The sequence below is a fragment of the Cydia strobilella genome, chromosome 12, assembly GCF_947568885.1.
Source record: "Cydia strobilella chromosome 12, ilCydStro3.1, whole genome shotgun sequence".
NCBI classification, from domain to species: domain Eukaryota; kingdom Metazoa; phylum Arthropoda; class Insecta; order Lepidoptera; family Tortricidae; genus Cydia; species Cydia strobilella.
The window spans coordinates 13,356,224-13,381,352 of record NC_086052.1 but is presented as its reverse complement, the minus strand read 5'-3'; the positions used below and the strand labels follow the sequence as shown (position 1 = coordinate 13,381,352).

The 25,129-nt window shown below is 40.7% G+C and overlaps 6 protein-coding genes across 12 annotated transcripts in view; 4 read left to right on the top strand and 2 right to left on the bottom strand.

Moving 5' to 3' along the window:
* LOC134746188 (inositol hexakisphosphate kinase 1) overlaps positions 1-25,129 on the top strand; it is a 356,169-nt gene that overhangs the window by 66,442 nt on the left and 264,598 nt on the right. For 4 of the 5 annotated variants that reach the window (XM_063680512.1, XM_063680513.1, XM_063680511.1 and 1 more), the window contains 2 exons: positions 1,688-1,874; positions 2,169-3,759. In XM_063680512.1, coding sequence (XP_063536582.1) covers positions 1,688-1,874; positions 2,169-2,615 — 634 coding nt within the window. In that variant the 3' untranslated portion in view covers positions 2,616-3,759. Of the gene's footprint in view, positions 1-1,687; positions 1,875-2,168; positions 3,760-25,129 lie in introns of those variants that run through there. The other variant, XR_010128220.1, reaches the window with a different exon arrangement.
* LOC134746200 (essential MCU regulator, mitochondrial) overlaps positions 1-25,129 on the top strand; it is a 158,494-nt gene that overhangs the window by 109,517 nt on the left and 23,848 nt on the right. The window lies entirely within an intron of this gene.
* On the top strand, positions 6,602-14,890 carry LOC134746173 (myosin heavy chain, striated muscle-like). The gene is made up of 11 exons (XM_063680486.1): positions 6,602-6,837; positions 7,288-7,414; positions 8,357-8,924; positions 9,163-9,222; positions 9,627-9,959; positions 10,032-10,136; positions 10,427-10,684; positions 11,463-11,675; positions 13,235-13,364; positions 14,413-14,511; positions 14,708-14,890. The coding sequence occupies exons 1-11, from the start codon at positions 6,741-6,743 to the stop codon at positions 14,863-14,865; spliced, it is 2,148 nt and encodes a 715-aa protein (XP_063536556.1). The 5' UTR covers positions 6,602-6,740; the 3' UTR covers positions 14,866-14,890.
* On the bottom strand, positions 14,843-16,497 carry LOC134746174 (transmembrane protein 203-like). 3 transcript variants are annotated; one of them, XM_063680489.1, is made up of 3 exons: positions 16,009-16,150; positions 15,293-15,811; positions 14,843-15,152 (listed from the first exon to the last, which is right to left on the bottom strand). In XM_063680489.1, the coding sequence occupies exons 2-3, from the start codon at positions 15,694-15,696 to the stop codon at positions 15,146-15,148; spliced, it is 411 nt and encodes a 136-aa protein (XP_063536559.1). In that variant the 5' UTR covers positions 15,697-15,811; positions 16,009-16,150; the 3' UTR covers positions 14,843-15,145. The 3 variants fall into 3 exon arrangements, with proteins under 3 accessions (XP_063536559.1, XP_063536560.1, XP_063536557.1); XM_063680487.1 differs by lacking the exon at positions 14,843-15,152 and adding an exon at positions 16,278-16,497 and having other exon boundaries at positions 15,565-15,811; positions 16,009-16,177; XM_063680490.1 differs by lacking the exon at positions 14,843-15,152 and having other exon boundaries at positions 15,271-15,811.
* Positions 17,296-19,574, top strand: LOC134745792 (uncharacterized). The gene is made up of 3 exons (XM_063679880.1): positions 17,296-17,427; positions 18,538-18,665; positions 19,143-19,574. Exons 1-3 carry the CDS (start codon positions 17,366-17,368, stop codon positions 19,415-19,417), a joined length of 465 nt encoding a protein of 154 aa, XP_063535950.1. The 5' UTR covers positions 17,296-17,365; the 3' UTR covers positions 19,418-19,574.
* Positions 21,758-24,877, bottom strand: LOC134745791 (uncharacterized). The gene is made up of 5 exons (XM_063679878.1): positions 24,780-24,877; positions 24,238-24,362; positions 23,197-23,322; positions 23,035-23,116; positions 21,758-22,022 (listed from the first exon to the last, which is right to left on the bottom strand). Exons 1-5 carry the CDS (start codon positions 24,827-24,829, stop codon positions 21,791-21,793), a joined length of 615 nt encoding a protein of 204 aa, XP_063535948.1. The 5' UTR covers positions 24,830-24,877; the 3' UTR covers positions 21,758-21,790.

The following is a 25,129-nucleotide window of genomic DNA, read 5'->3' as shown; positions in this document are numbered from 1 at the left end:
TATTTGCCTTTAGGCTGTACAACTGTACAGGCTCACGTTTTGCGGTAGCGCCGCAGAGGCGGTTACATGGATAACATGGAAGAGCGGATCACACGTTCACCGCTGCGCCGTTGTCAGTGAATCCTAGTCCATAGTAAATAATATACGATCAATTTGCCCGTCATTGTCAGCGGGATTGGGACCCCACTTTTGAAGATAGCCGATGCCTCACTCATCGAACACGGCCCGGACGATTCCGAACGTGCGCACAATCTGGCAGTTTCGGCCCCCGAGTCGGGCCTCTGGTTAAAAGCTCTCCCATCTAGACAGATCGGCACTGTTCTGGACCCAAGTACGTAGCTTAAGGATAGCAATATGCTTGAGGCTTGGGTCCAGAATATGTGTTCCTCATATGTGTGTCTGCGGCAAGGATGTGGACCAGTTGGGCCGCCATGGCCTCTCCTGCTCAAGAAGCGCCAGCCGAATGTTCCGCCACGGCACTATTAACGATTTGGTCCGTCGCGCGCTTGCCACCGTGTCTGTGCCTGCGGTTTTAGAACCCGTGGGCATGGCGAGGGACGACGGCAAGCGTCCCGACGGAGACACGTTGGTGCCATGGAAATCAGGAAGGGCCCTGGTGTGGGACGGACGCAACATATGTCGACACCTTTGCACAGTCCCACATTCAGGGGACCCGCATTCGGGCCGGCGCTGCGGCTGACCAGGCCCAAGTACTTAAGCGCCGCAAATACTCAGCGTTGCTCAACGACTAAGATTTTGCGGCGCTCGCGGTTGAGACTTTGGGTCCCTGGTCAGCCGACATGAAAATATTCATGGGAGCAATGTCGGCGCGACACCTCAGGGGACCCCAGGGCTGGCGCGTACCTCTTTCAACGTATTTCCCTTGCGATGCAGAGACGTAACGCCGCCAGTGTCATGGGGTCCATGCCGCAGTCCGACTTGTTAGAAGGGGTATTCTATTTGTAATTGCTTTTGTTTTTTGTAGGTAAGTATGTTTTCGTCGGTGCCGAGACATGGGCGTTCACTAAGGAGGCTGTGCATAAAATCCGCGTAGCACAGGGCCATGGAGCGCGCCATGCTCGGTATCAAGCTTCAAGATCGAGTAAGGAATGTCGAGATCCGTCGCCGCACCAAGGTGCAGACGTTAGTTTCGTCATGACCAAACTAAAATGGAGTTGGGCGGGACATGAGGGTGATGGCAGGTGGACTAAAATGTTAAGGGAACGGTGGCCGCTGTCGGATGAAAGAAGCCCCTGGCGTCCGTTGGCTCGTTGGGTGGACGACATTCGGAAGATTGCGGGTTACTTCTGGATGAGATTAGCTCAGGACCGGGACAGATGGCTTACTGGAAGAGAAGCCTATGCTCAGCAGTGGGCGATAAAGGGCCGATATGATGATGATGAAGTATATTTTATAGTGTGTTTTTATTAAATTTCTAGGTTTAATTTTAGTTTTTTTAAGCCGAAATATATAAATACGATCAATTCGCTTTTCGTTTGCTATGTGTATTTTAAAATTAGTGTCGCGCGACAAACGCTCGCAGAGTCAGTTGTGAAAAACATTTCAAGTCGAAATATTATCATCTGTATTTTAACAATGGAAGAGAAATCTCCAATATTTGGGATATTATCTTTATACTAGATTTTCAAACGAAACATCGAATTAATCCGATGTCGTTTTATTCCAGCTCCCTACTGATAGTATACGAAGGCGACACGGACGAGCCTGACACCCCCTGCGCGGCACAGTACGACGCGGACGCGTCCAGCAGCTCGGCCGAGCAGCTGCCACCCTCACACTTCGACATGTCCACGCTGCACGCCGGGATCCCCGACCGCGAGCGGGAGCGGGAGCCCTTCCAGCCGCACTCGGAGGTCCGTCACAGATGTGTTCTTATTCCAGCTTCCTACGCGTCCGTATCGTTTCCCAGGATCATGGCATGACAAAATACATATACACACTTCTAACTATGGATATAAGTATTCGGTTTGGTTCAAGATAAAAGTTAGTAGTCTTAGACATGAATTGTGTTTTTTACCACGTGTATTTCGAAATGCAAAGTCATCATCGATTTATTAAAAATCCTCATTTGTGTCAGGAAGATCTCGTACAACAGGGTGTTATTTTTTTTTAAAGTAAGTATGTAATGAATTTTTCTTTATTTTCAGGAAACAATGGGCGGGTACGAGGAGGGCGAGGTGGGCGGGGCGACGGCGACGGCGGGGCAGTCGCCGCGCCGACAGCCGCCCAGCCCCGACTCCACGGACAGCTGGATGGCGTACTCCTCCACCTCCAGCGAGTCCTGGCGCGGCGACCCCGAGCCTGCGCCGGAGCCCGAGCTGGGCAAGCGCGCGCGCACCCTCGTCGCCTGCCCCGCCCCGCCCGCGTCGGCCGCGCCCACGCCCACGCCCACACCCACACCCACGCCCCCGCCGCCCGCCGACGAGCGCGTCGACATCCGCATGATCGACTTCGCGCACACGGCGTACGCGGGCGCCGCCGCCTCCTCCCCGCTGGCCACGGCCACGCCGCACCATGGCCCCGACGGCGGCTTCCTCACCGGCATCGACTCCCTCACCCGCCTGCTCACTGAGATCCTGCAGCCGGACAGTTAATGAGAGGCCGGGCCGAGCGCCCAAAGCCACTCCCCCCCACCCCACCCCCGACGCCGACCGGACAGCGGTCGCACTCAGTGAATGTTGGCGGTCCGGCCTACGTTTATTTAATCTAAAGGAGTACTATAATTTTAAAGTGGGACCCAGTAGGTAAACTCGATACGTTCGTATTTTTAAGTATTACGTTTTAAGTAATTCCAGAATGTTGTGCTTTTGATTTGTTCCTTTTAAATTGATCTGTCTCGTGCGGTTCGCCCGAGGCGACCGTATTTGGTAGACGTACCCGTTCGCGTTAGTTCCTACGTAGTGTGATCGCCGGATTCCGGGGTCGTAGCACGGTACGCTTATCACACGCTTATCACCATGCCTGTCACGTTCTAACAAGTATGTGAGTGCGAAAGTGACGGACTTAGTGATAGGGGAACCATGCTGCGCGGGCAGTGTTCTACCCTCTTGTTGTCGTGCATTTAGTTCCAAAAAATTTATTGTAACGAGCACCTAAATTGTAGTTTAACTGAATGTTTTAAATAAATAACCCAGTTGCTGAAACCAAAGCCGAAGTAGTAGGTGAACCGGAAATATTGGATCCTAAATGTAAGGAGATAAAAAAACTTTCAATAAATATAGTATTTCATTGACAGATCGCTATAATAACATACTTGAGTGTTGTGTTCTCATAGAATTTCATTTAATGTGTCGAAGTGTCGATCGTCCGTACTGGATACTTGAAACTGATTATATATTTTTTGCGACAGTATTACGAATGTTTTATAAGTAGTGAGAATGAGTGTAAAATTGGGATTGGAGAATTTGTGAATATTATCCTGAATGGTGATGCTGTGCCAATGGTTAGCTATTTACACTGTAAATGAATGACATAAGTTGTATGTAACTGTAATGTAATGTGTAAATAGGGGTGACTGGCAGTGTAAACAGCTACGCACAAAGGCGTACCACTAGCGTTAGTTAGCCAACATTCCTTTGTGCTGCATTCGTCATTGCCCTTTTAATTTTTTAGTGGGATAAATTTATGAAAAGTACCTGGTTTAATTAGGATGCTAGGTTGTATTGCAAATTATCATTTATGTCTGTTATTTTTAATAACCGTATGACACTATTTTGTTAAATAAATTTTAGGTATTTTCATGCTGGTTTTATTCTTGAATTTCCCTGCTAAGGACGATAAAACTCATAAATTAATGAGGATAAACGTGCAGACTGTGGAGTGCTACAGATATCATATAAATATTGTCATAGCACAGTTGACATCTCATCTCCTCGCAAACTCGATTCGACCTCCAAGAAAACGAACTGTTGCCAGATAAGTGGGTTAGGTTAGGTTATAACTGCCGGAGGTTGCGAGCCGCCGTCTGTATATGGGGGTGGTGCGATCGATGGCCCTGTACGGGGCGCCGATCTGGGCGGTGACTCTGGTGGCCCGAAATGTCGCCCTGCTGAGGAAGGCTCAGAGGGCGATGGCCATCAGCGTCGTACGCGGGTACCGCACCACCTCATATGATGCGGCGTGCCTATTAGCGGGAACGCCTCCTTGGGATCTGGAGGCGGAGGCCCAAGCGGCCCTGTATGAGTGGCGCAGGGACCTCCGGCTCCAGGAGTACCATCCTGCGCCCAGGGAAGTAGAGGCGCAGAGGCTCCTCGTCCGGCAGTCCATCGTCCTCCAATGGGAGGAAGAACTAGCTGGGCGCGAGGGAGGACACAGGACTGTCGAGGCGGTCCGGCCGGTCCTACAAGACTGGCTGGAAAGAGAGCGGGGCTCGCTAACCTTCCGGTTGGTGCAGGTGCTCACGGGTCATGGCTGCTTCGGGAGCTACCTGCACCGGTTCGCAAGACGGGAGGTGACGGCCGAGTGTCACCAGTGCAGATGCGGCGAGGACACGGCGCAGCATACCCTGGAGGAATGCCCAGCCTGGGCGGGGCAGCGCCGTGACCTCATGGCAGTGGTGGGGGACGACCTCTCCTTGCCGGCCGTAGTTAAGGCTATGGTCGCCGACGAGAGGTCGTGGAAAGCGGTCCTCTCCTTCTGCGAGGATGTAATGTCGCAGAAGGACGCAGCGGAGAGGGAACCGGAGGCCGACCCAGCCTCGCACCCGATCCGCCGCAAGCGCGCAGGGGCTCGGAGGAGGGCGTATGCCCATCTCCTCCCCCCCACCTAGCGAGGTCGAGGTCGAGTCGAGGAGCGGCGCGGGGGCGTCGCTGCCCATTACATAGGCCTCGCAGAGAAGGCGCGCGTGGTGTGCCCACGCGCCTTCTGAGGAGGCAGGGCTAGAAGTTACTCCCTAGCCCCCCCCCCCCCCCAGAGAAGGGCCCGCTGCATGTGGTAGTGGCGGGCGGCGCCGGCGTGGTCACGGTTGCGTACTTAAGAGAACCCGTGGCCACGCCCCATTGGCGGCGCGCAGGCATACCGTTGGTTTTTTAGTGGGTAGTGGCGCCCTTTGCCGAGTCCCACATAACCCGCACTTTCTCCCCCGAGGGTGTGGGTATGCATAAAGCATTTTTCCAACGAAAAAAAAAAAAAAAGAAAAAAAAAAAAAAAAAAAAAAAAGGTTATAACTGCGACCCCGAAATAAACGAACTCTTGCCAGAAGTGGGTTAGGTTAGGTTGGAACTGCGACTCCCAAGTAAACGAACTGTTGCCAGAAGTGGGTTAGGTTAGGTTTTAACTGCGACCCCCAAGAAAACGAACTGTTGTCAGAAGTGGGTTAGGTTAGGTTAGAACTGCGACCGCCAAGAAAACGAACTGTTGCCAGAAAAGTGGATAAGGTTAGATTAGAACTGCGACCCTCAAGAAAACGAACTTTAACAATATATTCGGAATATCGTTATTCGGAAATTTAAAAATTGGGATATTTAAAACAGGAATAACGTCAATTCGGAATAATGGCAATTCGGAATTCGTGATTTCAAAAATCGTAAATGTAAAATTCGGCGTTTTTCACTGTCGGAATTGTTATAATCGGAATTATGTGGTTCGGAATTTGAAATTTCGGAATAATGGCAATTCGGAATTCGTGATTTCAAAAATCGTAATTGTCAAATTCGGTGTTTGTCACCATCGGAATTTTTATAATCGGAATTATGTGGTTCGGAATTTACAAAATTCGGCTTTTCGGAAATATTAATCTTCGTGATTTTCATCATTCGTAATTAAGACAGTCGGAATATTGATAGGTCGAGCATTTAAAAATCGGAATAATAAAATTCGATATTCTGAAATTCGGCATAACGTTTTTCGTATGGATGGTATAGAAAGGATGCCAATCTCTTTAAATAATAGTTCCTAATCTCTCCGGTGGCGCTAGTTAGGCTCTAGACATGAGTATAACATGAACCATATAAGGCAACAAATAACCCGACCAAATTACGTAGGTTGTTTTTGGTAGTATTTCGGTGTATGGTGGCGCCGCCTAATTACTGTTTTTGATGGACACTTTTTATACATAGAGATTTGGCTCCTTTATATAGTCTCCATGTGCGAAAGGAAAGAAAATCGGACCTAGGACGCGGTCCGGTACGCCCGTCTGGTGCAAATTTGGAGCTGGCTTAAGTCGCAGCTGCTGAAACACACCCAAATCATCACCCAAATAGTCAGTAGAAAAAGGCGCGAAATTGAAATTTTGTATGGGAAGTCAACTTCGCGCCTATATATTTTTTTATTTACCGCCTCTCTGCTGACAAGGTCGCTGTGCCAGTCCAGACGGGAAGAATAAATCGACCGATTGGATCAGAAAAGAAATTGTCGTCAATCTCCAATTTGAGCCCTCTAAATAAAATAAAAATATTATTCTTGCGTCCGCTCCTCCATTTAATTGTTAATATCGGTCATAGTCGGCGCGCATAATCAGCGAGCCAAATTGGCGTTTGCTTCCGCACCACCTGATTTGATCAGACAATTTAATCAGATTGGCGCTATTCACGTCTGGACTGGCCTGTATGTGCTGTACCAGTGTGTTCGCACCCTAACAGATATCCATAGAGTATAGAATTATAAATAAAAAAGAATATTTCCCGCCGATTTCACGTATTTTTCAGTCGAGCTGAATGCGTATCTACTTGCTTCTTTATAATTTTCGTTTAATTGCAAAATAATCAAGTAAGTAAATAAATATGGCGGAACCAAATGATGTAAGAGCCATTGAAAGTATTTCAGCTGCAGTCGGAGAAACTCATATTAAGATTATTCTCTCGAATCAGTGCATAAAGGGTAAGTGTGTTTATTTGAAAAGATACAATGATGTGATAATAAAATTATACACGTAGATGACACACGCAATTGCGTGCCACTTGATCAAAAGCATAGAAAAGACTGCAATCAATTGTTTGCACTTTTGTCATTTCTAGGAGTTCTAGGTATACTTTTTACTCATCTCATAGATAGTGCCAAAAACATTTAAAAATCTCTTTAAGTACATAGATACTTATACCTACACATTCTTATACCTTTAAACGAGCAATTCTTGTATATATATTTCGGGGATCTCGGAAACAGCTTTACTAACGATTTCGATAATATTTGCTAAATCGATCTAGCTAGGTAGGTAGAGTGGTAGGTAGGTGGCTGGGAAAACGCGCATTTCGAGTTTTTATATATTTTCCGAGCAAAGCTCGGTCTCAGATATTTTTATTAAACAATGGTGACTAATTTTTATTTCAGCACAATCATTTCTAGTGAATAGGCTCACAAGGCAATTTACCCGCCAGAAAGAAATATCCAAATTTATTAGCAACGACAACTTGAAACTTGAAGCCGAAATAAAAAATGCTGAACAAGAGATAAAAAGGTAAGGTTCATGATTATGGTTGAAAATTAGTAGAAGTAGCTTATTATAAAGTACGTAGGTTGTTAGGATAAAATTATAGGTACGTAATTAACGTCGGCCAACCCCATCAATATCGGCCGCCTCTATTTCACAGTTTCTGTGGCGACTGGAGAACACCATTAGGTCAGATTAAGTTCTACCTACACCTAATGTATTTGTGTCGATCGGCTGTTACCGTCTGTCCCCGTAATTTTAATGAATGTGCTTAGACGGATTCTACTAGTCCTGGCGGTTCACCCCGAAATTCAGTAAAATGCTGCAAATGGTGTTAAAGCCATGAAAATTTGCACGATTGACCTTTAGTCCATATAAATCAATTTTTTTCAGGGGGGGGACACATTTTACCACTTTGGAAGTGTCTTTCGCGCAAACTATTCAGTTTAGAAAAAAATTATATTAGAAACCTCAATATCATTTTTGAAGACCTATCCATAGATACCCCACACGTATGGGTTTGATGAAAAAAAAATTTTTGAGTTTTAGTTCCGGAACCCCCAAAATTTATTATTATTTTTCTATTTTTGTGTGAAAATCTTAATGCGGTTCACAGAATACATCTCCTTACCAAGTTTCAACGGTATAGTTCTTATAGTTTCAGAGAAAAGTGGCTGTGACATACGGACGGGCAGACAGACAGACAGACATGACGAATCTATAAGGGTTCCGTTTTTTGCCATTTGGCTACGGAACCCTAAAAACGAAGCCTTATGCCACCTTATGCTCACATTCCCTAATACCAAGTACCTTTATTTTCGTAATTTTTTGATGACTTGGTTGTAAATTTATCAGTTTTTGTCGAAAATAACTATAACCGATTATTGGTAATTTTTGGGCATAACATAAACCAACCGAAACCGGTTATTGCCTTCCCTAGTCCTAAGCTAAGGGTCCATTTGATTCCAGCTTGATGCTGGCTCATGAAAGCATAAAATCCGCAAATGTAGAACTTAAAAAAGAGTGGCAGTTGGCCAAGGAAAGGACTCAAGAAACGGCGGAGCGCATACAGATTGGAGAAAAAAAATACGACGAGCTTTGGGAGCAATGCAAAAACAGATACGAAAGTATTAGTTTTGTGCAAAACTGGTTGCAATCTACTAAAAAAAAGGAAGCTTTACAGGAAAACATTAATGTCCTTGAAAAAGAAACCAAAGGACTTCGTGATGAAATTAAAAATAAAGAAAACATGATATCGGAATTAACCAAGAAGCGAATAATAGAATTAGCAGAATATTTTGTAAACGAAAAACCGAAAGTTGAACAGGATATCTTGGCTCTATCAAAAGAAATTAAAGAACTGATTTCTCAAAGAGAACAGCTCATGAAGAGCCAAGAAACTCAAAATATCCGAAACAAAGAGAAAGCGGAAAGTGCAGAGGCCAAACTTCGAACACAATCTCAGAAATTGAGCGAAATGAAAATTGATAATGGCTGGCTAAATTTGAACAAGAATACAGCCAGCAATGTGACCTTGGTATGTTGTGACCAGACGTATAAATAATTAAATATGACTGGCAATCCCAATACAAAGTTGCGTTTCTATAAGAGCTCAGCATCTTTAACATATAAAAGGGAATGTGTTCTGAGGTACGCAACTAGGTATTGAGATTATCATCGCCATATAAATAATTATGTACATACTTTATCAAAATACACCAGTCTAGATAGGTATTGCAGTATTTTTTATCGAATGTCATTTGCATGTATTTCAGATGCCGAAACTGCAGCTTATGAATATCGACTTGGACGTAATGAGTGTGAAATTAGACCAGGTCACCTAGAATACTTTAATTATACTATTTTGTTGTCCAAAATAATTTACAAAAATTCACGTAAATTCTATAATCACTAATAGAATGAATTGCAAAAAAATGTAGTTTCCACAATCAGAAATGTCTTCAAAATTAAAATATCTGTAAAAAGTAAATATTGCACATACAATCATTTTAAATACTCTTACATATAGTGTAACTCAAATGCTAACAGGAATTTTACACTTTTACAGTAAAACATTGCTTTAAGTATTTAAAAAAAAAACGAAAATGTATTTTTTCTCCCATACAAAATGCATAAATCTGCACTGTAAATAAAAATTCATAACTGGTGTAAATTGGCTCAGCGTTTTTTCTTAATTTTTGTACATTTTTTTGCAATTCACTCAATAAATAATTTTCAGATTAAGAAGAGCGATTTAGTTACACCAAGTCCAGTAAAAGGAATTACAACAGGACACCAAACTTTAGAAATTGGATCGAAAACTCCTGAAAAAGCATCACGAGTTTCTTTATATTTTCAAAATTCGGAAACCGCCGATTCGACCGATGGAAGTAACAGTAACAATTACTCGAAACGTAAACTGATAAACATACTGGAAGATATCAGGCTTGACAAAAGTGACACTTATAATATCGTATCAAAGGTTAATGTAAATACTTTGCAAGGGGTTTCGGAAATAACCGCTCATCCAAATAAGAAGAAAGAGACAAACACTGAAACTCCGAACCAAAAGGTTTGCAGTCTCATGAACAGTTAGTGTTTTGAACATAATTTATTTGGTATCTAAACATTTGTTACTTTTTAGGTCCAAACTGAACCCCAAGAAGCCGAAATAGAAGAACTGGATTTAACTTCTTCAAACGTAGAACACATTATACTGCCACCAACCGGGTTTTTAGACCAACTTAGGGTAGCTATTAATTATATAACATTTAATTCAATTGACCTTCGTATATTATATCTCCATAATTAAGGTCAATATTATAAGACAAAGTCGCGGGCAGAGGCTAGTTACTATTAGCTTAAAAATACATTAGAGGCACGTGGTCCTGAACGTTGATACGGACCTAGTAAATTAAAAAAAGGAAATAAATATGACAAACTTCCTCAGACACCCTATAGTACCTAACCACCTACTGTAAGTACTTGCCCGCGGCCCCCGCGGGGGCACTTATCCTTTATGTATTTTCGAGTTATCAGGAGAAGAAGAAAACAGTAACATTTGAATTACCATCCTCTGAGCAAAATATATCATTGGATTTGAAGAAGTGGAGCCAAAGTCAAAGAGATGAAGCCGATATAGAAAACGAGGCAAATGCAACAATAAACAGCAGCCCGATGAACGAAAGCGCGGGCAGCGAAGAAAGCTTCACCAAAATGAAGGACATGATTTTGAAGAAACACAACTTGGATTTATCCCCAACGTTTGTTTACGGCAAAAATACAATCACGCCTCAGGTAACTCCCATCTCGTCTTAGCCATTTCACTACTCTACATCATCTACTCTATAACATTTTAACAAGTAGTGCTCATACTGGTTTTTACAGCTGCAACTACCATTTAAATAAACTGAAAACCCTGGGGGATAACTAAATAGAGCTACACTACCTCTCATAACTATTTAGGCACAATTTTTTCCATACAATTGTATACAAAATCGACTTTCAGAATTATACCGCTAAGTCGCAGTCGGGTAACAGTTTTTTGTGCAGTTGACTTTTTTAATTTAACAGACATAGAGCTTCAAAATGATGTGCAGAATATTTGTGTAAATTGCCAAATTACCAAATGGCAAGCGTAAAAAAATCCATTAATCGTTTTCCATACCAGTACAAAATCGTTTTATTTTGTATGAACTAGTACCTACATAAGGGTGTTTTAAATCGTTGCATAAAGTAAACTCGAAATTTTAAAGGATGTCTTTGGCAACAATTTGAGGCTCAATATATTTACCTAAATAAAAATTCAGTCCAACATGTAAGAGAGTCATTTGCCTGCGATCGAACAGTATGATTTTGAAAAGAATTTTTGTATACCTACAATTGTATGGTGAAAATTGCGGGTGCCAATACTTTTGAGCGGTAGTGTAGTTGTTTCAAATGCCTTTAAATTTATGTTATGGTGTATGGGAAGTGATAGTTCTCCACGAGATATTTGAGTTATAGGTATTCATCGCAGGGAGGCACTGTGTTTAACCTGGTCCGCTAAATTTAATGTAGCCTATATATTTTACAGAAACACGAGGAGGTTGTGAAATCCAGTTATTTCAAACTGAGTTGTGATGAAATTCCTTCTATTTCGGGAATACAGTCAGGCACAGTGGAACCTACCAACGACGTAGATGCAATGGACGGCGTTGAGCCGGAAGCGGCCGACGCAACAGAAAATGAAGTCAAAGGCAATGATGTAGAAACGGAAGTTGGTGAAAATGTTATCTCTAGTGTGAAGGTATATTGTTTTCCTATTTTCGAAATTCACTTCGTGCCTTGTTATCGGGTTGCACTATTTCTAACTCTTTCTGAAATATTATGTCAAATTAAATTGGCGCAGCAGCGCAAAGTAATAGCTAATAGCAAACAGGAAGCGAGTTGTAGGCTTTAACATAAAACCATGGCTAGTAGGTATATAAATAAACTTATTGGCGAATATGTATCCTTAATAAAAACTGAAAACAAAAAAAAATCGGCCAAGTGCGAGTCGGACTCGCGTTCCAAGGAATGTACGGAAGTACATTACACAATTTTTAACAATGTATTTTTTCTATGTGAAACGTGAGTGAAATGTCTTTATAAAACCCGTAGGGATCGGATCAAAAACTAAGTAATTAAGTCCGACTCACGCTTGACTGCACATTTCTAATAGGTTTTCCTGTCATCTATAGGTAAAGAACTATTTTCTGTATTTTTTTCAAAATTTTAGACCCAGTAGTTTTGGATATAAAGGGGTGGGGGATGGTAATTTTTTGGCTATCTTCTTAATAACTTCTAAACAATTGATTTTAAAATTACAAAAAACAGGGTGGCTAAAAAATAAGTGCATTCCCGTTGCCAGGGAGGTTTTGGGATTATACTGAGCAACTTTTACTAGCCACCGTGTATATTTGAGATTTTCAACATAAGCTCTTTAATGTTATTGTAACACGATATAGTTTGAAAAACTTTATTTTTTAGTTTTCTCATTTACCCCCCAAAAGTGGCCCCCATCTTTAAAATTCATTTGTTTACGTTACATGTCCGTCTTTGGGTCACAAAATTACATGTGTACCAAATTTCACCTTAATTGGTCCAGTAGTTTCGGAGAAAATAGGCTGAGACAGACGGACAGACAGACAGACGCACGAGTGATCCTATAAGGAAATGATCCTCAAAAGTAAAAGCGGAACCCTAAAAATGAGTGAAATATTAATAAATAGACGCCTTGCTAAAGTAACTTTGAGAAATGTAGCTTGTAGGTTCGTATTCCCATAGAGTAACTTATACTAGAGCGGTACTGTCATAGTAAATTTTGTAACCCCAGTAAATTCACTGCCATCTGTCGATACACTTTAAAACTAAAAATAAATATTTATAAAAATACGATAAAATGTATTTAAATATGGATAAATGATTTTTTTATTTGCATTAATTATTTTTATATGATTTTGACCCATGTTCTTTCACTGGTATGCGTTAAAATTATAAATAACAAACGAAACAGTCAACGCCCTCTATACGAGTGTAGGCCAAAACTAGTGGCGCCATCTGATCGAGAATCAAATTTTCGTGATTTTCGAGGCACGTTTTTTCCTTAGACTGTATCCATCTATTACGGAGTTATATCTATCTTTGGTATTCCTATAGATATACTTTGCAATTTAAACATCTTTATTATTAGCTCGTCTTTCCTGTTAACTAAGACGCCATAATTTGTATTGAAATCTTATCTCGTTGAAGTATGATACAAACTTTACAAATATTTAAAAATTAAATTAATTAAATTAAGGCATTATTATGATAATAAAATTGCAGGAAAATCGAGAGCTCATCGCAAGGCCTATAACTGGACTTCTATTTAATCACGGCCCAGGCCTCCCTGACTCCCTGGATGTTTCGATCAACACAACCGGCTTCGAAGATGGCGATGCAGACTACCCTCAATGTAATATTCCTCTATTTAATAGAGTTTAAAGTCATTAGATAGGTAGAATCGGACAAAGCTAACTGCATTGCATTTGTGGCAATATCTCATTAACACACTCGAGTGCCGGGAACCCGCTAGGCGGGTTCTCTGTTCGTAGTCACTTTCCTATACAAAGCGGGAAAACCATGGGATCGGCTACAAGCGTAGCGCTATGAAAACGTTGGCAAATGGCAGTGAATGTGTTAAAGTCAAATGTCTATGAAAATATGCCGTTTATAATGGCACCTCATCACTTTGTTCTGTTCAAGTAGGTGTAAAGTTAGCTTAGACGAGTAAAAAATAAAGACAAAGATATAGATACCGTCAGTTTCGAGACGTTATGTATTTTCGTAATTAAACTATTTTTATTTATTTTTAGCTATTAATAGCCGCGGACACTCGTGCCTGTGAGGAAGGATTCCCGACGAATCCGAAACATGTCGCCAAAAGCGACTAAAAATAATAGTGTGTGAAACCGTACTGATCTAAATATATTGTTATGTATTTTCTTACGCATAATTTAACCCTTAAATGCATAATGATGTATATATGCATCGTATATTTGATGGTCCGTGGCTCAATATGCAGCTATCCAAAATATTATTCCCTCAATCTATACAACATGACACATCTATTTCAATTTATTAAAAAGTTATACAAAAAATCATGCATTTAAGGGTTAATAATCAGCAAATTAATGTCATTTGTATGAAAACTGAAGAATTTCAGCCTTCATAATTTCCTTGCCAATGTACATAGATTATTAGTATTATTACCAATACAACAATTTAATAACTGAGTGAAACCAGTAATAAAGTAAGTACCCATAAAGTCTCCAAGAGGATAAAACACATTAACAGGGCCAGATTTCCGCCGAGGCCCACAAGGCCCGGGCCTAGGGGTTCAGGCAACCTAGCAATGATTTTGAGATGGAGAAGGGGGCCCCCCCTAAATTCTAAGAGCTATACCAAGTGCCTAGGGGCTCTAGGTATCTAAATCCGGGCCTGCACATTAAACACTGTTTCAGACTCAAGTCTTCTTCTGTCTCCTAAGGCTGACTTGACAATGCCTTCAACCAATGACAAAACTGATGTTGTTAGCCAGGATGTACCAAACTTCCTCTCAGGTAAGTTTATTTTATACTGCTGAATACATTTATTTTTATCTTCATATAAATTATTGCCAAAGGATTTCATTGTTAATTAAAAAACTAAATTGATTTTGTCTTTCTAGTTAAAATATATATGTAATAAAGTAAAATAAATGTATCAGGCAACAAAATAAACTGTTTGATATTGCAATAATATTTGTTTATATTATAGGATTGCGGAAAACAGGACTATCCTTTTTTGGAGATTTGGCAGGAACAAGTGCTAAGACAGAAGACACCACCCACACACCAACTGGCAACAATTTTAATTTTGCATTTGGAGGTGACGATAAGAAAAAGAGAGGTGGACTATTTAATATGTTTAATTAAATGCCATCTAACAGATCAATAAGGCAACTTCTATGTTATTAAGTTTTCAAATCTCTTATCTAATTTTTATACTTTGTTCCTTAACAAAATTACTATAAAAACATGTAAAATTAGTTTTAATGTAGGCTGAATCTATAGTCATTATACTATTATATTCCTGCCATTGGTCAAAATGTTAACATTACATGATTATATAATGCTACAAAATAAAAATTACTTTTTGATATAAAACTTACTGTTTATTTTAAAGAAAAGTTATTAACATTTTTTATTAAAGTAGCTATAGTCTATACTGTCTTATTTCAAACATAGACAGAGAGAATCATACTATCCTTGTCTTACATTAGTACTCACCCAAAAGAAAAGTATGAGTATAGTTTTTTTTGTTACCATTTACTAACAAGATTTGCTTGACCAACTATATTACTGATGGAGTTGACATGCTCTTACAGCTATTAATTGTAACAAAATAAACAAAGGAGCGAACACTTCACTATACTCTATGGCAGAATCACCTTGCAACTTCCTACACAAGAGAAATTTAAATACAAATGTTAGTCCCAGAAATATTGCACTCCAAGATGCTCTGTACAATGAAGCCTTATATGAACTTTCTAAATTCATTCTTATACACACTATGCAACAAAAGTATGCATTCATTGCATCACTAACAAACAGTGGGGCAAATATGGTCCACCAAGCACTGTTCACTATACCATCAATCTTTAAGGCTAGCAGCACTGAGAATATGGTGATTGTTATCAAGTTTATCCATATCTCGAACACTGTCAGTCCTATCCACTGCACAATCTCATTAAGTGTGAAAAACATGATGTCTACTGGTTGGCTCCAAGCATTGCAGTTCTGAACACACGGATGTGAATGGAAGAGGAATGCCTCACTTGAGCACCAAAATCCAAGTCATCAGTTAGTGGCTCCAAGTCATCTGCACAAAATATTGTTACTGTATTACTGTATTTATTGCCTAAGACATGTCATCATTTACTGTTCTTCAATAGCAGTAACAAAATAAATTCTAGTAATAAGAGGTAAGCTGACCAGCTTAACATTGACCACTGCTCCCTGTTTTTATTTTTAACATTTGAGTATATAATATAGATTCAACCATATGTGAATACTCACCAACCACATCCACAGTACCAGTGTTAACTTCAATCTGACATGTGCCTGAGAATAATATCTCCAACTGCAGGGCTAAGTTGCAGCAACGTTGAATAGCGGCTCCCAAACCGTGCAATATTATTTCCTTTTCGCCTTTCGTAAGAAGATCGCAACACTTGTCAAGTTGAGCCTGAAATGTACGTTTTCATTATTTATAAATAGAGTTATTGTCATATATTGATACAGACCAAACGTAATAAAGATTTATCAATTTTAAAACCTAGAATTACCTTAAAATTAGTCTTTTTAGTTATGAACACAACATTGTCACCATCGATTGGGCGCACAGGCAATCTCTTCTTGATAGCATAATTCTTATTTGGATTACGTTTAAACTTTTTCTTTGTTTCTTCCTTATTCACTACGTTTTCATCTGCCATTATATTGCAAGTGCTATTATAATAAATTCAGGAATTCTAACCTTGTTTTGACTTACATGTGACTTACGCATTCTGACAGCAATGACATTGACATTTATTTTTTAAATTTATTACGACCATTGACAACTTGGGCAATGAATAGAAATGGATGCACGAGCATAGGTTTTGCACGATCGGATAAGGCTTGGAAGTTTGAAACGGATGGACACGTAAAATCAAACTCGGTTCTTGCGTTGCCTCTGCGTCACTGACATATTGAGTGTAATCGACGGGCATACCAGACCGAGAATTTGGTCCTGTCCGAGGCCTGTTCAATTGTGTGAAAGGTGGTCCGTCGTACGTCCGTTAAGTACACATACATACGGACACATAAGTAAGAGCGAGAAAGAGATATTGCTTTCTCGCTCTTACTTATGGGTGCGTCGCACAATGACCTTGGTGCGGTGCGATGGTGTGTTAAGGCCTTTAAAGCGCATCTATAAGTGAGAGCGAGAAAAAAATATGCTGAACGGACCAAGGTCCGATACGCCAGTCTGTTATGGCTTTGAATTTGAAAATGCAGACTATAAGGGTCCTCCACACTGATGCGCGAATCTCGGCGCCACTTGGTAGTTCCTATATTCCACGACTTCTCTTTCCGAACAGAATTTTGAGGGCCTACCGTCACGTTCGACGTGTTGCCTCCCTGTCACACTTACGTACGAATTTACAAGTTCAACAGAGAGGCAACACGTCGACGTGGTTCGCGGTGGCCCTCTGCCTTTATGCAATGACATTATTCAAAGAGCATATAATCTCACATTATTAATCAATCGCTTTTAGTTTTAATACGTCTGAATTTTAAATGTTGTGAAATCGTACTGTTATCCATTAATGTAGCTTCACAAAAGCACCAAATTAAATAATTATATTTAAAGTTAAATTCAAAATTTCCCATAATGGGTTGTATGTGTTGTTCATTGAGTTCGTTTATATCTGTTTGTCTAAATGCATTTGAGAGGTAACTATTGTTTTACATTACGAAATACAACTAATTTATCCACGGTGCGGATCAGTGGACGCACTTGTGTGACTTTCTATTACAAATTATATTAAAAGCGTCCGTTGCGTGCGATGCGTCCGATGCGGCCCTGTGGACGTGGATGTCTACCATTCCAGACGGAAACAATTTTTCGCCAATCTGATTAAATTGGTCGACTATGGGCGACTGTGTGAACACCAACGCCACGATTCCTTTGAAGTGTAATAAGACTCATAAGAACCGACAACTTCCCGATTGCGCACCACGATAGACAACTGATGGCCAGTCGTCCGCCATTGTATACCATTGCCCCCTGTGACAATGGCGATGGCATGGCATGGCTTATCCATGTGTACTGCGGCCTTTAGATTTATGGTGATATTTGAGTGCTCAAAAAAAAAGTGCCTCCAAACGCGAATACTAGCGTCACAAATTGGTATTCTTGTGTCCGCACCTCCATTTTACGTATCGGTAATATAGGTCATAATCAGCAGTCGAATTCGGCGAGCCAAAAATTGGCGTTTGCATCCGCACGAACTGATCAAATCGGACAATTTAATCAGATTGGCTAAAAATTTCCCCGTCTCGATTGGGCTTTAAGCAGCGATCAGCAGCGATAACCGATTTAAGATAGAGACCTTTATTTGCATCCAATGTACATATTTATATTACATGTAATAGTAACATATAGGCACATGGACCCTGGTAGGGTATCGCAAAAACATTAGTAAGTAATACCTGCTAAAACTGCTTTAATTTCTTAAATCGCTTAGTTCATGCTTAGGTACTATCCTTTGCTGCGGTGGCGTAGCGTTAACTAATCTAGCCGTGAGCGAAATCGCATTTGCGAGGCCCTTTTCTTTCACTGTACCAAAAGGCGCCTCGCGCGAGGCCCCCCTTGGGGCGCGAGGCCGTGGGCGCCGCCCCCACTTCGCCCACGCCTAGCTACGCCACCTTTGCTGCTTTTGTCGCATGAGATAATAATTAATCTAGCAAGGCTGGTCAAAACCTATCATTTACTTAGTATGGTTTATTGGGTAATGTTCTGAGTAGATAGATACCTATACTAATTTATTATGTTTTCGGCAGAGCTACAGTGTGCACAGTGTGTGCAGTATTAACATTTTTTTTGCTATTCACAATATTAGCCGTTTTGGCTATCGGAGTCGGTATTGGATTTCACTATTGTTTTGTGACACAGACGGTGGAAGAAATGTGTAAGTTGTCTTTATTTTGTTCTTGTTTTTAAACAAGTTTAGGCTGTTACTGAACCGGTGAGCTCCATCTTAGGCCCTGTCTTCACTTTCCATCAGGCGTGACTAGGGCCATTCGCCGATCAGTTTATTAAAAAAAAAAAAGTTTCTTATGATTTTTAGTAGGTTATGTGATGATTAATAGAGTCGTCTTTGCCATACGGGTACAAGAGTATAGGGCCTAGGGCCCCCTAACTCAAGGCCTATCCGGGAAGTCGATCTGTCTGCCAACTACTAATGTTGGGTTTCAAAATTGCTTTATACCTAGGTCTGAGGACGACCCTGTCAATGAATGAATTCATTCTCCAGCAATAGACACTGACCATGAATATGACAAACATTGGCATAAAATTAAACCCCCAAACTGGCCAAACTACACGAGTGGTGACCATCTCTATTACCGTAAATAAAGTAGTTTAAAGTTTTAATTAATTATTACAGCCAAAGCCGCAAAACTAACTGCTGGTGCTGAAGAAGGTAGGAGAGCAGGTAGTGCAAGTGCACTGACCGGGTTAAGGCGCGCGAACGTGGTGCGAGCAGTGGAGGGCGCGGGCCTGGGCGCCCAGCAGCGAGGAGCGGCCCTGAGGCGCCACCTGCAACGCCGGGAAATTGCTGACTTGCCACCACTTAGCAACAACCAAACGGCTAATTTATCTGCCTTATCGTTGAGAGAAGATTTAGTTAAGCAGAATGTGTCAAAATGTATCAATTGTTAAAGTCTGAAGTCTAAACACAATTTGATAATTTTTGTTACAAGGAATATTTTTAACGGCAAGATATTTTGATTTTCCAAATCATAGCATATTTATACATATCTACGCTTTGGCTTTTTCAAACTTATTTTGGTGAACAAAGAAATAAAACGAATTCAACCATAAAAATTGTTTTATTGTAAACCAACCCATCAAACGTCATTTATATTCAAATTCAACACAAAGTAAACAAAAAGTAAGTATAAAAAAAGTTATAAGTCGTTAAGGGCACTAGATAAAAATTTTAGTGCAATACCATATCCGATCGTGTATCAATGCCGTTGGAATGTCTTTTTTTTTAAGTAGGAGCGGGTACACTTGTTGGAACATAGACATAGCATATATATTATACCTATATAAGTGGTTATAGACGCGTCACCGAGCGACCGGGGGTAAAAGAAAGAATATTCATACTTATAAAAATTAGGCAGCATAGGATTTTTTCTGTTTCACTCTTATTAAATTCGATATTTCGCCATCGCCTCAAACCTATGATGCCACCCGGTCGGTGATAAGGACAAAGCATGGCGCTATTTTCTCTTTCCTCTTATAGGAATCGCAATAAGACTATCTTTCTCTATCAAAGAGTGTCAGGCCCTTGATTTGGAACCAGAGGGCCCTACCGCGAACTACGTTCGACGTGTTGCCTCCCTGTCACACTTATGTACGAATTTACGAGTGCGACAGAGAGGCAACACGCCTACATTTTTTAAATTTGCCGCCTTTTTCTACGACAAGATTTGCTTGACCAACTATATTTGGGTTAATTGGACCTATATGAGAACTAAAAAAAAATTGCATTAGGTATTACTTTTTTAAATATATTGCTTCCTTAACGCAATCAAAAAAACTACAAAATCTGAGAAACCGTTCGGATTCAGACTGCACCAGCACTACTGCAGCAGTATTGCAGCGCGACATTAGGGTCGACTGCATTGCTGCCGCACACATCCGAATGTCACCTTAAGACAGTTTTCCGTTATCGTCTATAGATTCGTATTACCTTTCAATGGCCACTAAAAAACATAGAACCTGTATGTCATAACATAAAAGCGGCCGTATGCCGTACAGCTAACATGATTGCTGGTATCCATTGTTCATGCAGGTATACCTACGCTTAAATCTTACTATGCTAAAAAAGTGACGTACTCAGAAAGTGATGAACTCAGAAAGTAACATCCTTAGAAAGTGGCGTAGGTACTCAGAATGTGACGAACTCAGAAAGTGACAAACTCAGAATGTGACGTACAGAAAGTGACGTCCTCAGAACGTGACCTAACTCGAAAGTGACCTAAGAATGTGACATACTCCGCCTAAAACGTCCATAGTTATAGTTATCCAATAGTTATAATTATCAAGTTTAGTTACCTCTAGCCTGTAGCGTTTTGTTAAAACATAAACGTTTTGTTTTCAGTTCCAAGATATGGTTGATAAGAGATGGCGCTACAAGGCACGATTGAATAATAAAATTAATAAATGATTTATAAATCTGAACTGTTGAAATAGTGTTTATTGTTCTAATTCCGTTACGCAAAAGTATTTAAATATTTAAGTTTTTCTTGCATTACAACTACCGCTCAGTAGGTACGGAGCGCCGCGCAGTCATGCGCAGTACTTTAAAATTACTTCATGAATCTTCAAAATCCATATTCAAAACCAATCGAGATGCCATTTCGAAATTTTTTATAGGGCATCTGTACACTATAAGCAATAGCTGGTCAAGCAAATCTTGCCAGTAGAAAAAGGCGGCAAATTTAAAAAAAATGTAGGCGGGAACGGATATCGTCCCATAGAAAATTTGAATTTCGCGCTTTTTTCTACTGACAAGATTTGCTTGACCAACTTTACTATAGTTATTATTTATTACATCCATCGAAGAATTGCCATAATAACTTTAAAAAAAGCCGTTCCTCAGATTTTGTAGTTTTTTTAAATGCGTAAGTATAAATGTTTAACGAAGCAGTATATATATATTAAAAAAAATGCCAATTTTTTTAGTTTTCATATAGGTCCAATTAACCCAACTATAAACAAAATCCAGAACCTGACAATCTTTTTGCTGCCCGCTTGACGTGAAATGCCCCACCAACCAAATGTTTAACGCGACGGACGTTCTGATACAGGATGGCATTTTATCAAAAGGGCAAGGACAAGAGGTGGATATATCCTTGAAAAAAAGCTCTGGTATTGAGGGTCCAGGTCCAAGTGTTTCGCGTAGTGGGACAGGAGATAATATCTAGGTGATCTTGACGATGATCCCCGGATCCGAATAAAAGAAAACTCCTAATATTTCCGGCTCTATACTTAGCTAACTAGTAATGGTTGTTTCGGGGCTCGTTACAGTGCAGCGAGAGTTTTAGTTAAGTATGATAAGGGGCTAACGTTGCTCTGATCGGCAGCAGCGTCATCCATTTTGATAGACTGATCTGAATGGGTGGTTGCTTTAAATGGTCTTAAAAATGGAATGTCCGTAGTAGTCATTGAATTGTTCTTCGACCGCCTGAAGCGGCCGATGAGTCTTTTAGCTATGTCTCTCTCGTGTGGCAGCAATTCTGGCTCCGGTGGAGGACTGCACAAAAAAACAGCTGCTTAAATACTAGTAAATTTCTACAGTATCCGCAATTGCAAACACGTAGGTAATTGACATTAAATGTGATATTTTTTATAAAAAGGGACCTTATTGTCGATGGCGCTTACGCCAAAAAAAAGATAAAAAAATAAAAGATGCTCCGATATAAATACAATGCCGCGCGACGCTGTGCGGCGTAAGCGCCATCGACAATAAGGTCCCTTTTTATAGAAAATACCACAAATTATAACGCTATCTCCTTCACACTTGTTAAGCCTTAAACCTTATTGGGGCATGAGTGCATGGGCTTCGTCATTTAAATAGTTCTTTAGGAAGTGGACAGTCACAATATTCATTATTATAACTTTGTTATTGATTATGCATAATATCTGGAAGACCGAGCTTTGCTCGGAAAACATATATTATAAACTCAAAAATGGGCGTTTTTCCAGAGATAAGACCTAGCTAGATCGATGTTTCGTCTCCGAAAACGCCCATCGCCCATATAGCTAATTTCATCGAAATCGTTAGAGCCGTTTCCGAGATCCCCGAAATATATAAATGTACATATATATACAGGGTGTCCTTAGCCATTGGACAAAGCCGAAATGTAACCGTGACCGGATAGCCGAGCGGTTCAGGCACCTGTCCGGTAAACGGGGTACGCTGGTTCGATTCCAGCTCTGGACACTGGAGGCTTTGGTCATTTTTTCCTTCGTATATGACATTTATTTCCGATTATCTTTTTATTTATGACACTAATAAAGCCCTTTGTCTGTCGTGTTGTGTTGTGTCGTGACGCATACCGGTTTCATAGATTTAATATGATTGCGTGCACATTTGTCGCACGCAGGCAGCGTGCATCAGACAAATGTGAACGCAACCATCAAAAATATTGACGTTAGAGCATTCCTGAGAAGTAACCCTACGTGGGATTTCAGGGTTTGTCCAATGGCTAAGGACATTCTGTATACAAGAATTGCTCGTTTAAAAGTATAAGATTATACCATACCTTTCCGTTTCTAATAGAACAATAGGTGTTGCTGGTTTTTCCAACACAATTTTCTCTGGAGGTGCTCTATTCTGATACACCTCTGAAAAAAATAGATTTAGTTTTATCATTCTCTTAAGTTTTGCAGTGTGTGCTGATTGTTCGTATTTCAATGGAACATACCAAGCATCGGCCGGGGTGCGTTGTCAATCGAGGACCTGTTCACAGCGACTAGTCGGACGACTGGTCTGGATTCGTCGCCTGACCGTCCCATTCTCATAGGGTCAGGTGTTGTTGTTCTCGATGTCACTGTTGGCAGAGTTTGGGTTATCACAATAATACTTTGACCACAATGGCGGACTGAGAGGCACGACTGAGAATATGTCTGGGGTTGCGTTTGAATGCAATAAGGGTGTAAGTCGTTGCAATTAATTGCAACGACTCTTTTCTTAAGCGCGCTCCAGACTACGCGGCGCGAACCCGCGAAGCTGAGTGTGGAGTCGATTTCGCTGATTAGCAAAATAGACTCCACACTCGCGTTTATTTATTTATTTTTATTTTTTTAATTCTTAACAATATACATGCGGTTTTGCGCCGCAATTCACGCATGAGTGTGGAGGGGGCTATATATTCTGTATGGAAATCTAAAGATCTCATTAATGTTATGTTGTGATCTTATGAATGTTACGTGTATGTTGTGTTCATGTGTGAGCCTATTGTGTCCCAAATGCTGGGCAAAGGCCTCCCCCCTCTCATGATGTTAAATTTACATATATGGGATATATTATGTAATATTATAGTATTAAGTTACGTGCTCAATTTGCAGTGCCCTTACAGGGTTCATAGCTAGATTACCATTTTAATGTAATACCTTATTGTACCTATGAAAGCAATAAATTACTGATTATGGTTCGCGGCAATTAGACCGCAGACATATTTTTTGAGAATGCTCCACTTAATGTCAAGTTGTGAATAAATAGTAGGTAAGGCACAATCACGATTTGTAATAAAACTGTTATTATAAATTAAGTCGAACAAAATCTCATTGCAGAACAAACAACACGAATGTACGCTACGTGGATGGTCCTACCAAAAAAAAAAAAACATGAGTCGACGATGCGTCGCGTGGCCATACGCCGCAGTGGGTTTTAATAAACTCTTTCCTATATGAAAAAATGTAAAAATTATACTGAATGTTAGTGATATAAGTCTGAGTATACTTACTAGCAAATGCTGCAAGTTCTTTCTGTGCGTAGTGATAGCCGACTGAAATGCCGTAAACCATCAATATAAGCATCATACCCATTAGGAGTATTAGCACGAACGCAAAGCACACCCATGTCAAAACCCTGAAATTATAAACGAAATCTAAATGGATTGACCTCTAAATCCATGTATTGTCACAGCATGAGGGCTTATTACATATTTATCATATGGTCTTAGTGGCGAACGTCCAGTGAACTTTCGGCGAGGCGAGCAGCGTGGTGTCAAGCATACAAGGGATTTAAGCAGGGTCCACGGGGGCTACTCGCATACGGCATTTGTTGTTATCACACTGAGCGGATTCGTACGCCGCTCGCGTGTGTGAGCGAGACAGCGTTAACTCGCTCGCAAACCGGAGCGGCGTGCGAATCCGCACACATGACACGCATCCAATGTGAGGACCGCCTAAAACAGACGTTGCAGCGAACACCTCGAGCAACTAAAGATTGCACACTAAACCTTATTAATTGCGAGGTTATTTTGAATTATAGCAGTCCGCTTACCTTTCGAGGCAAAACATAACAGAGCAAATGAGCGATTGTATCAACCCCATGGTCGTGTTTTGATGCCACGAGTTATCTGTAAAAATACGCCAAGTTTACCACTAATTTATTTCGCCAGATGCAAGTGACTTTTCAACTGTTTAATTACAAAACTACTTAGTCGACGATTTACGTAAAAGAAGTCACAGGGCCTACCACCAACACCGAAAAATGTTATATGCCTTCTATCGCTCTTGCATATTCGATCGATAGAGATGCAAATAAAGAAATTTCGAATTTCGTTTTTCGCGGTAGGGGCTCTTAAAAGAAGAATGACATAATACCTTAGCAGACTATAGGTACCAGTAAAG

What these genes read in the sequence shown, in the direction of transcription:
- LOC134746173 (XM_063680486.1), top strand. Translation starts at nt 6,741, where the DNA reads ATGGCGGAACCAAATGATGTAAGAGCCATTGAAAGTATTTCAGCTGCA. An exon ending in ATGTTATCTCTAGTGTGAAG is followed by an intron (nt 11,676 to 13,234) that starts GTATATTGTTTT and finishes ATAAAATTGCAG; the next exon opens with GAAAATCGAGAGCTCATCGC. An exon ending in TGTACCAAACTTCCTCTCAG is followed by an intron (nt 14,512 to 14,707) that starts GTAAGTTTATTT and finishes TTTATATTATAG; the next exon opens with GATTGCGGAAAACAGGACTA.
- LOC134746174 (XM_063680487.1), bottom strand. Translation starts at nt 16,427, where the DNA reads ATGGCAGATGAAAACGTAGTGAATAAGGAAGAAACAAAGAAAAAGTTT. An exon ending in CTAAAAAGACTAATTTTAAG is followed by an intron (nt 16,178 to 16,277) that starts GTAATTCTAGGT and finishes CGTACATTTCAG; the next exon opens with GCTCAACTTGACAAGTGTTG. An exon ending in TGGTACTGTGGATGTGGTTG is followed by an intron (nt 15,812 to 16,008) that starts GTGAGTATTCAC and finishes TATTTTGTGCAG; the next exon opens with ATGACTTGGAGCCACTAACT.
- LOC134745792 (XM_063679880.1), top strand. Translation starts at nt 17,366, where the DNA reads ATGGGTTGTATGTGTTGTTCATTGAGTTCGTTTATATCTGTTTGTCTA. An exon ending in TGTCTAAATGCATTTGAGAG is followed by an intron (nt 17,428 to 18,537) that starts GTAACTATTGTT and finishes TGTTTTCGGCAG; the next exon opens with AGCTACAGTGTGCACAGTGT. An exon ending in ACAGACGGTGGAAGAAATGT is followed by an intron (nt 18,666 to 19,142) that starts GTAAGTTGTCTT and finishes TAATTATTACAG; the next exon opens with CCAAAGCCGCAAAACTAACT.
- LOC134745791 (XM_063679878.1), bottom strand. Translation starts at nt 24,829, where the DNA reads ATGGGGTTGATACAATCGCTCATTTGCTCTGTTATGTTTTGCCTCGAA. An exon ending in AGAACTTGCAGCATTTGCTA is followed by an intron (nt 23,323 to 24,237) that starts GTAAGTATACTC and finishes CTCTGCCAACAG; the next exon opens with TGACATCGAGAACAACAACA. An exon ending in GTTCTATTAGAAACGGAAAG is followed by an intron (nt 22,023 to 23,034) that starts GTATGGTATAAT and finishes TTTTTTGTGCAG; the next exon opens with TCCTCCACCGGAGCCAGAAT.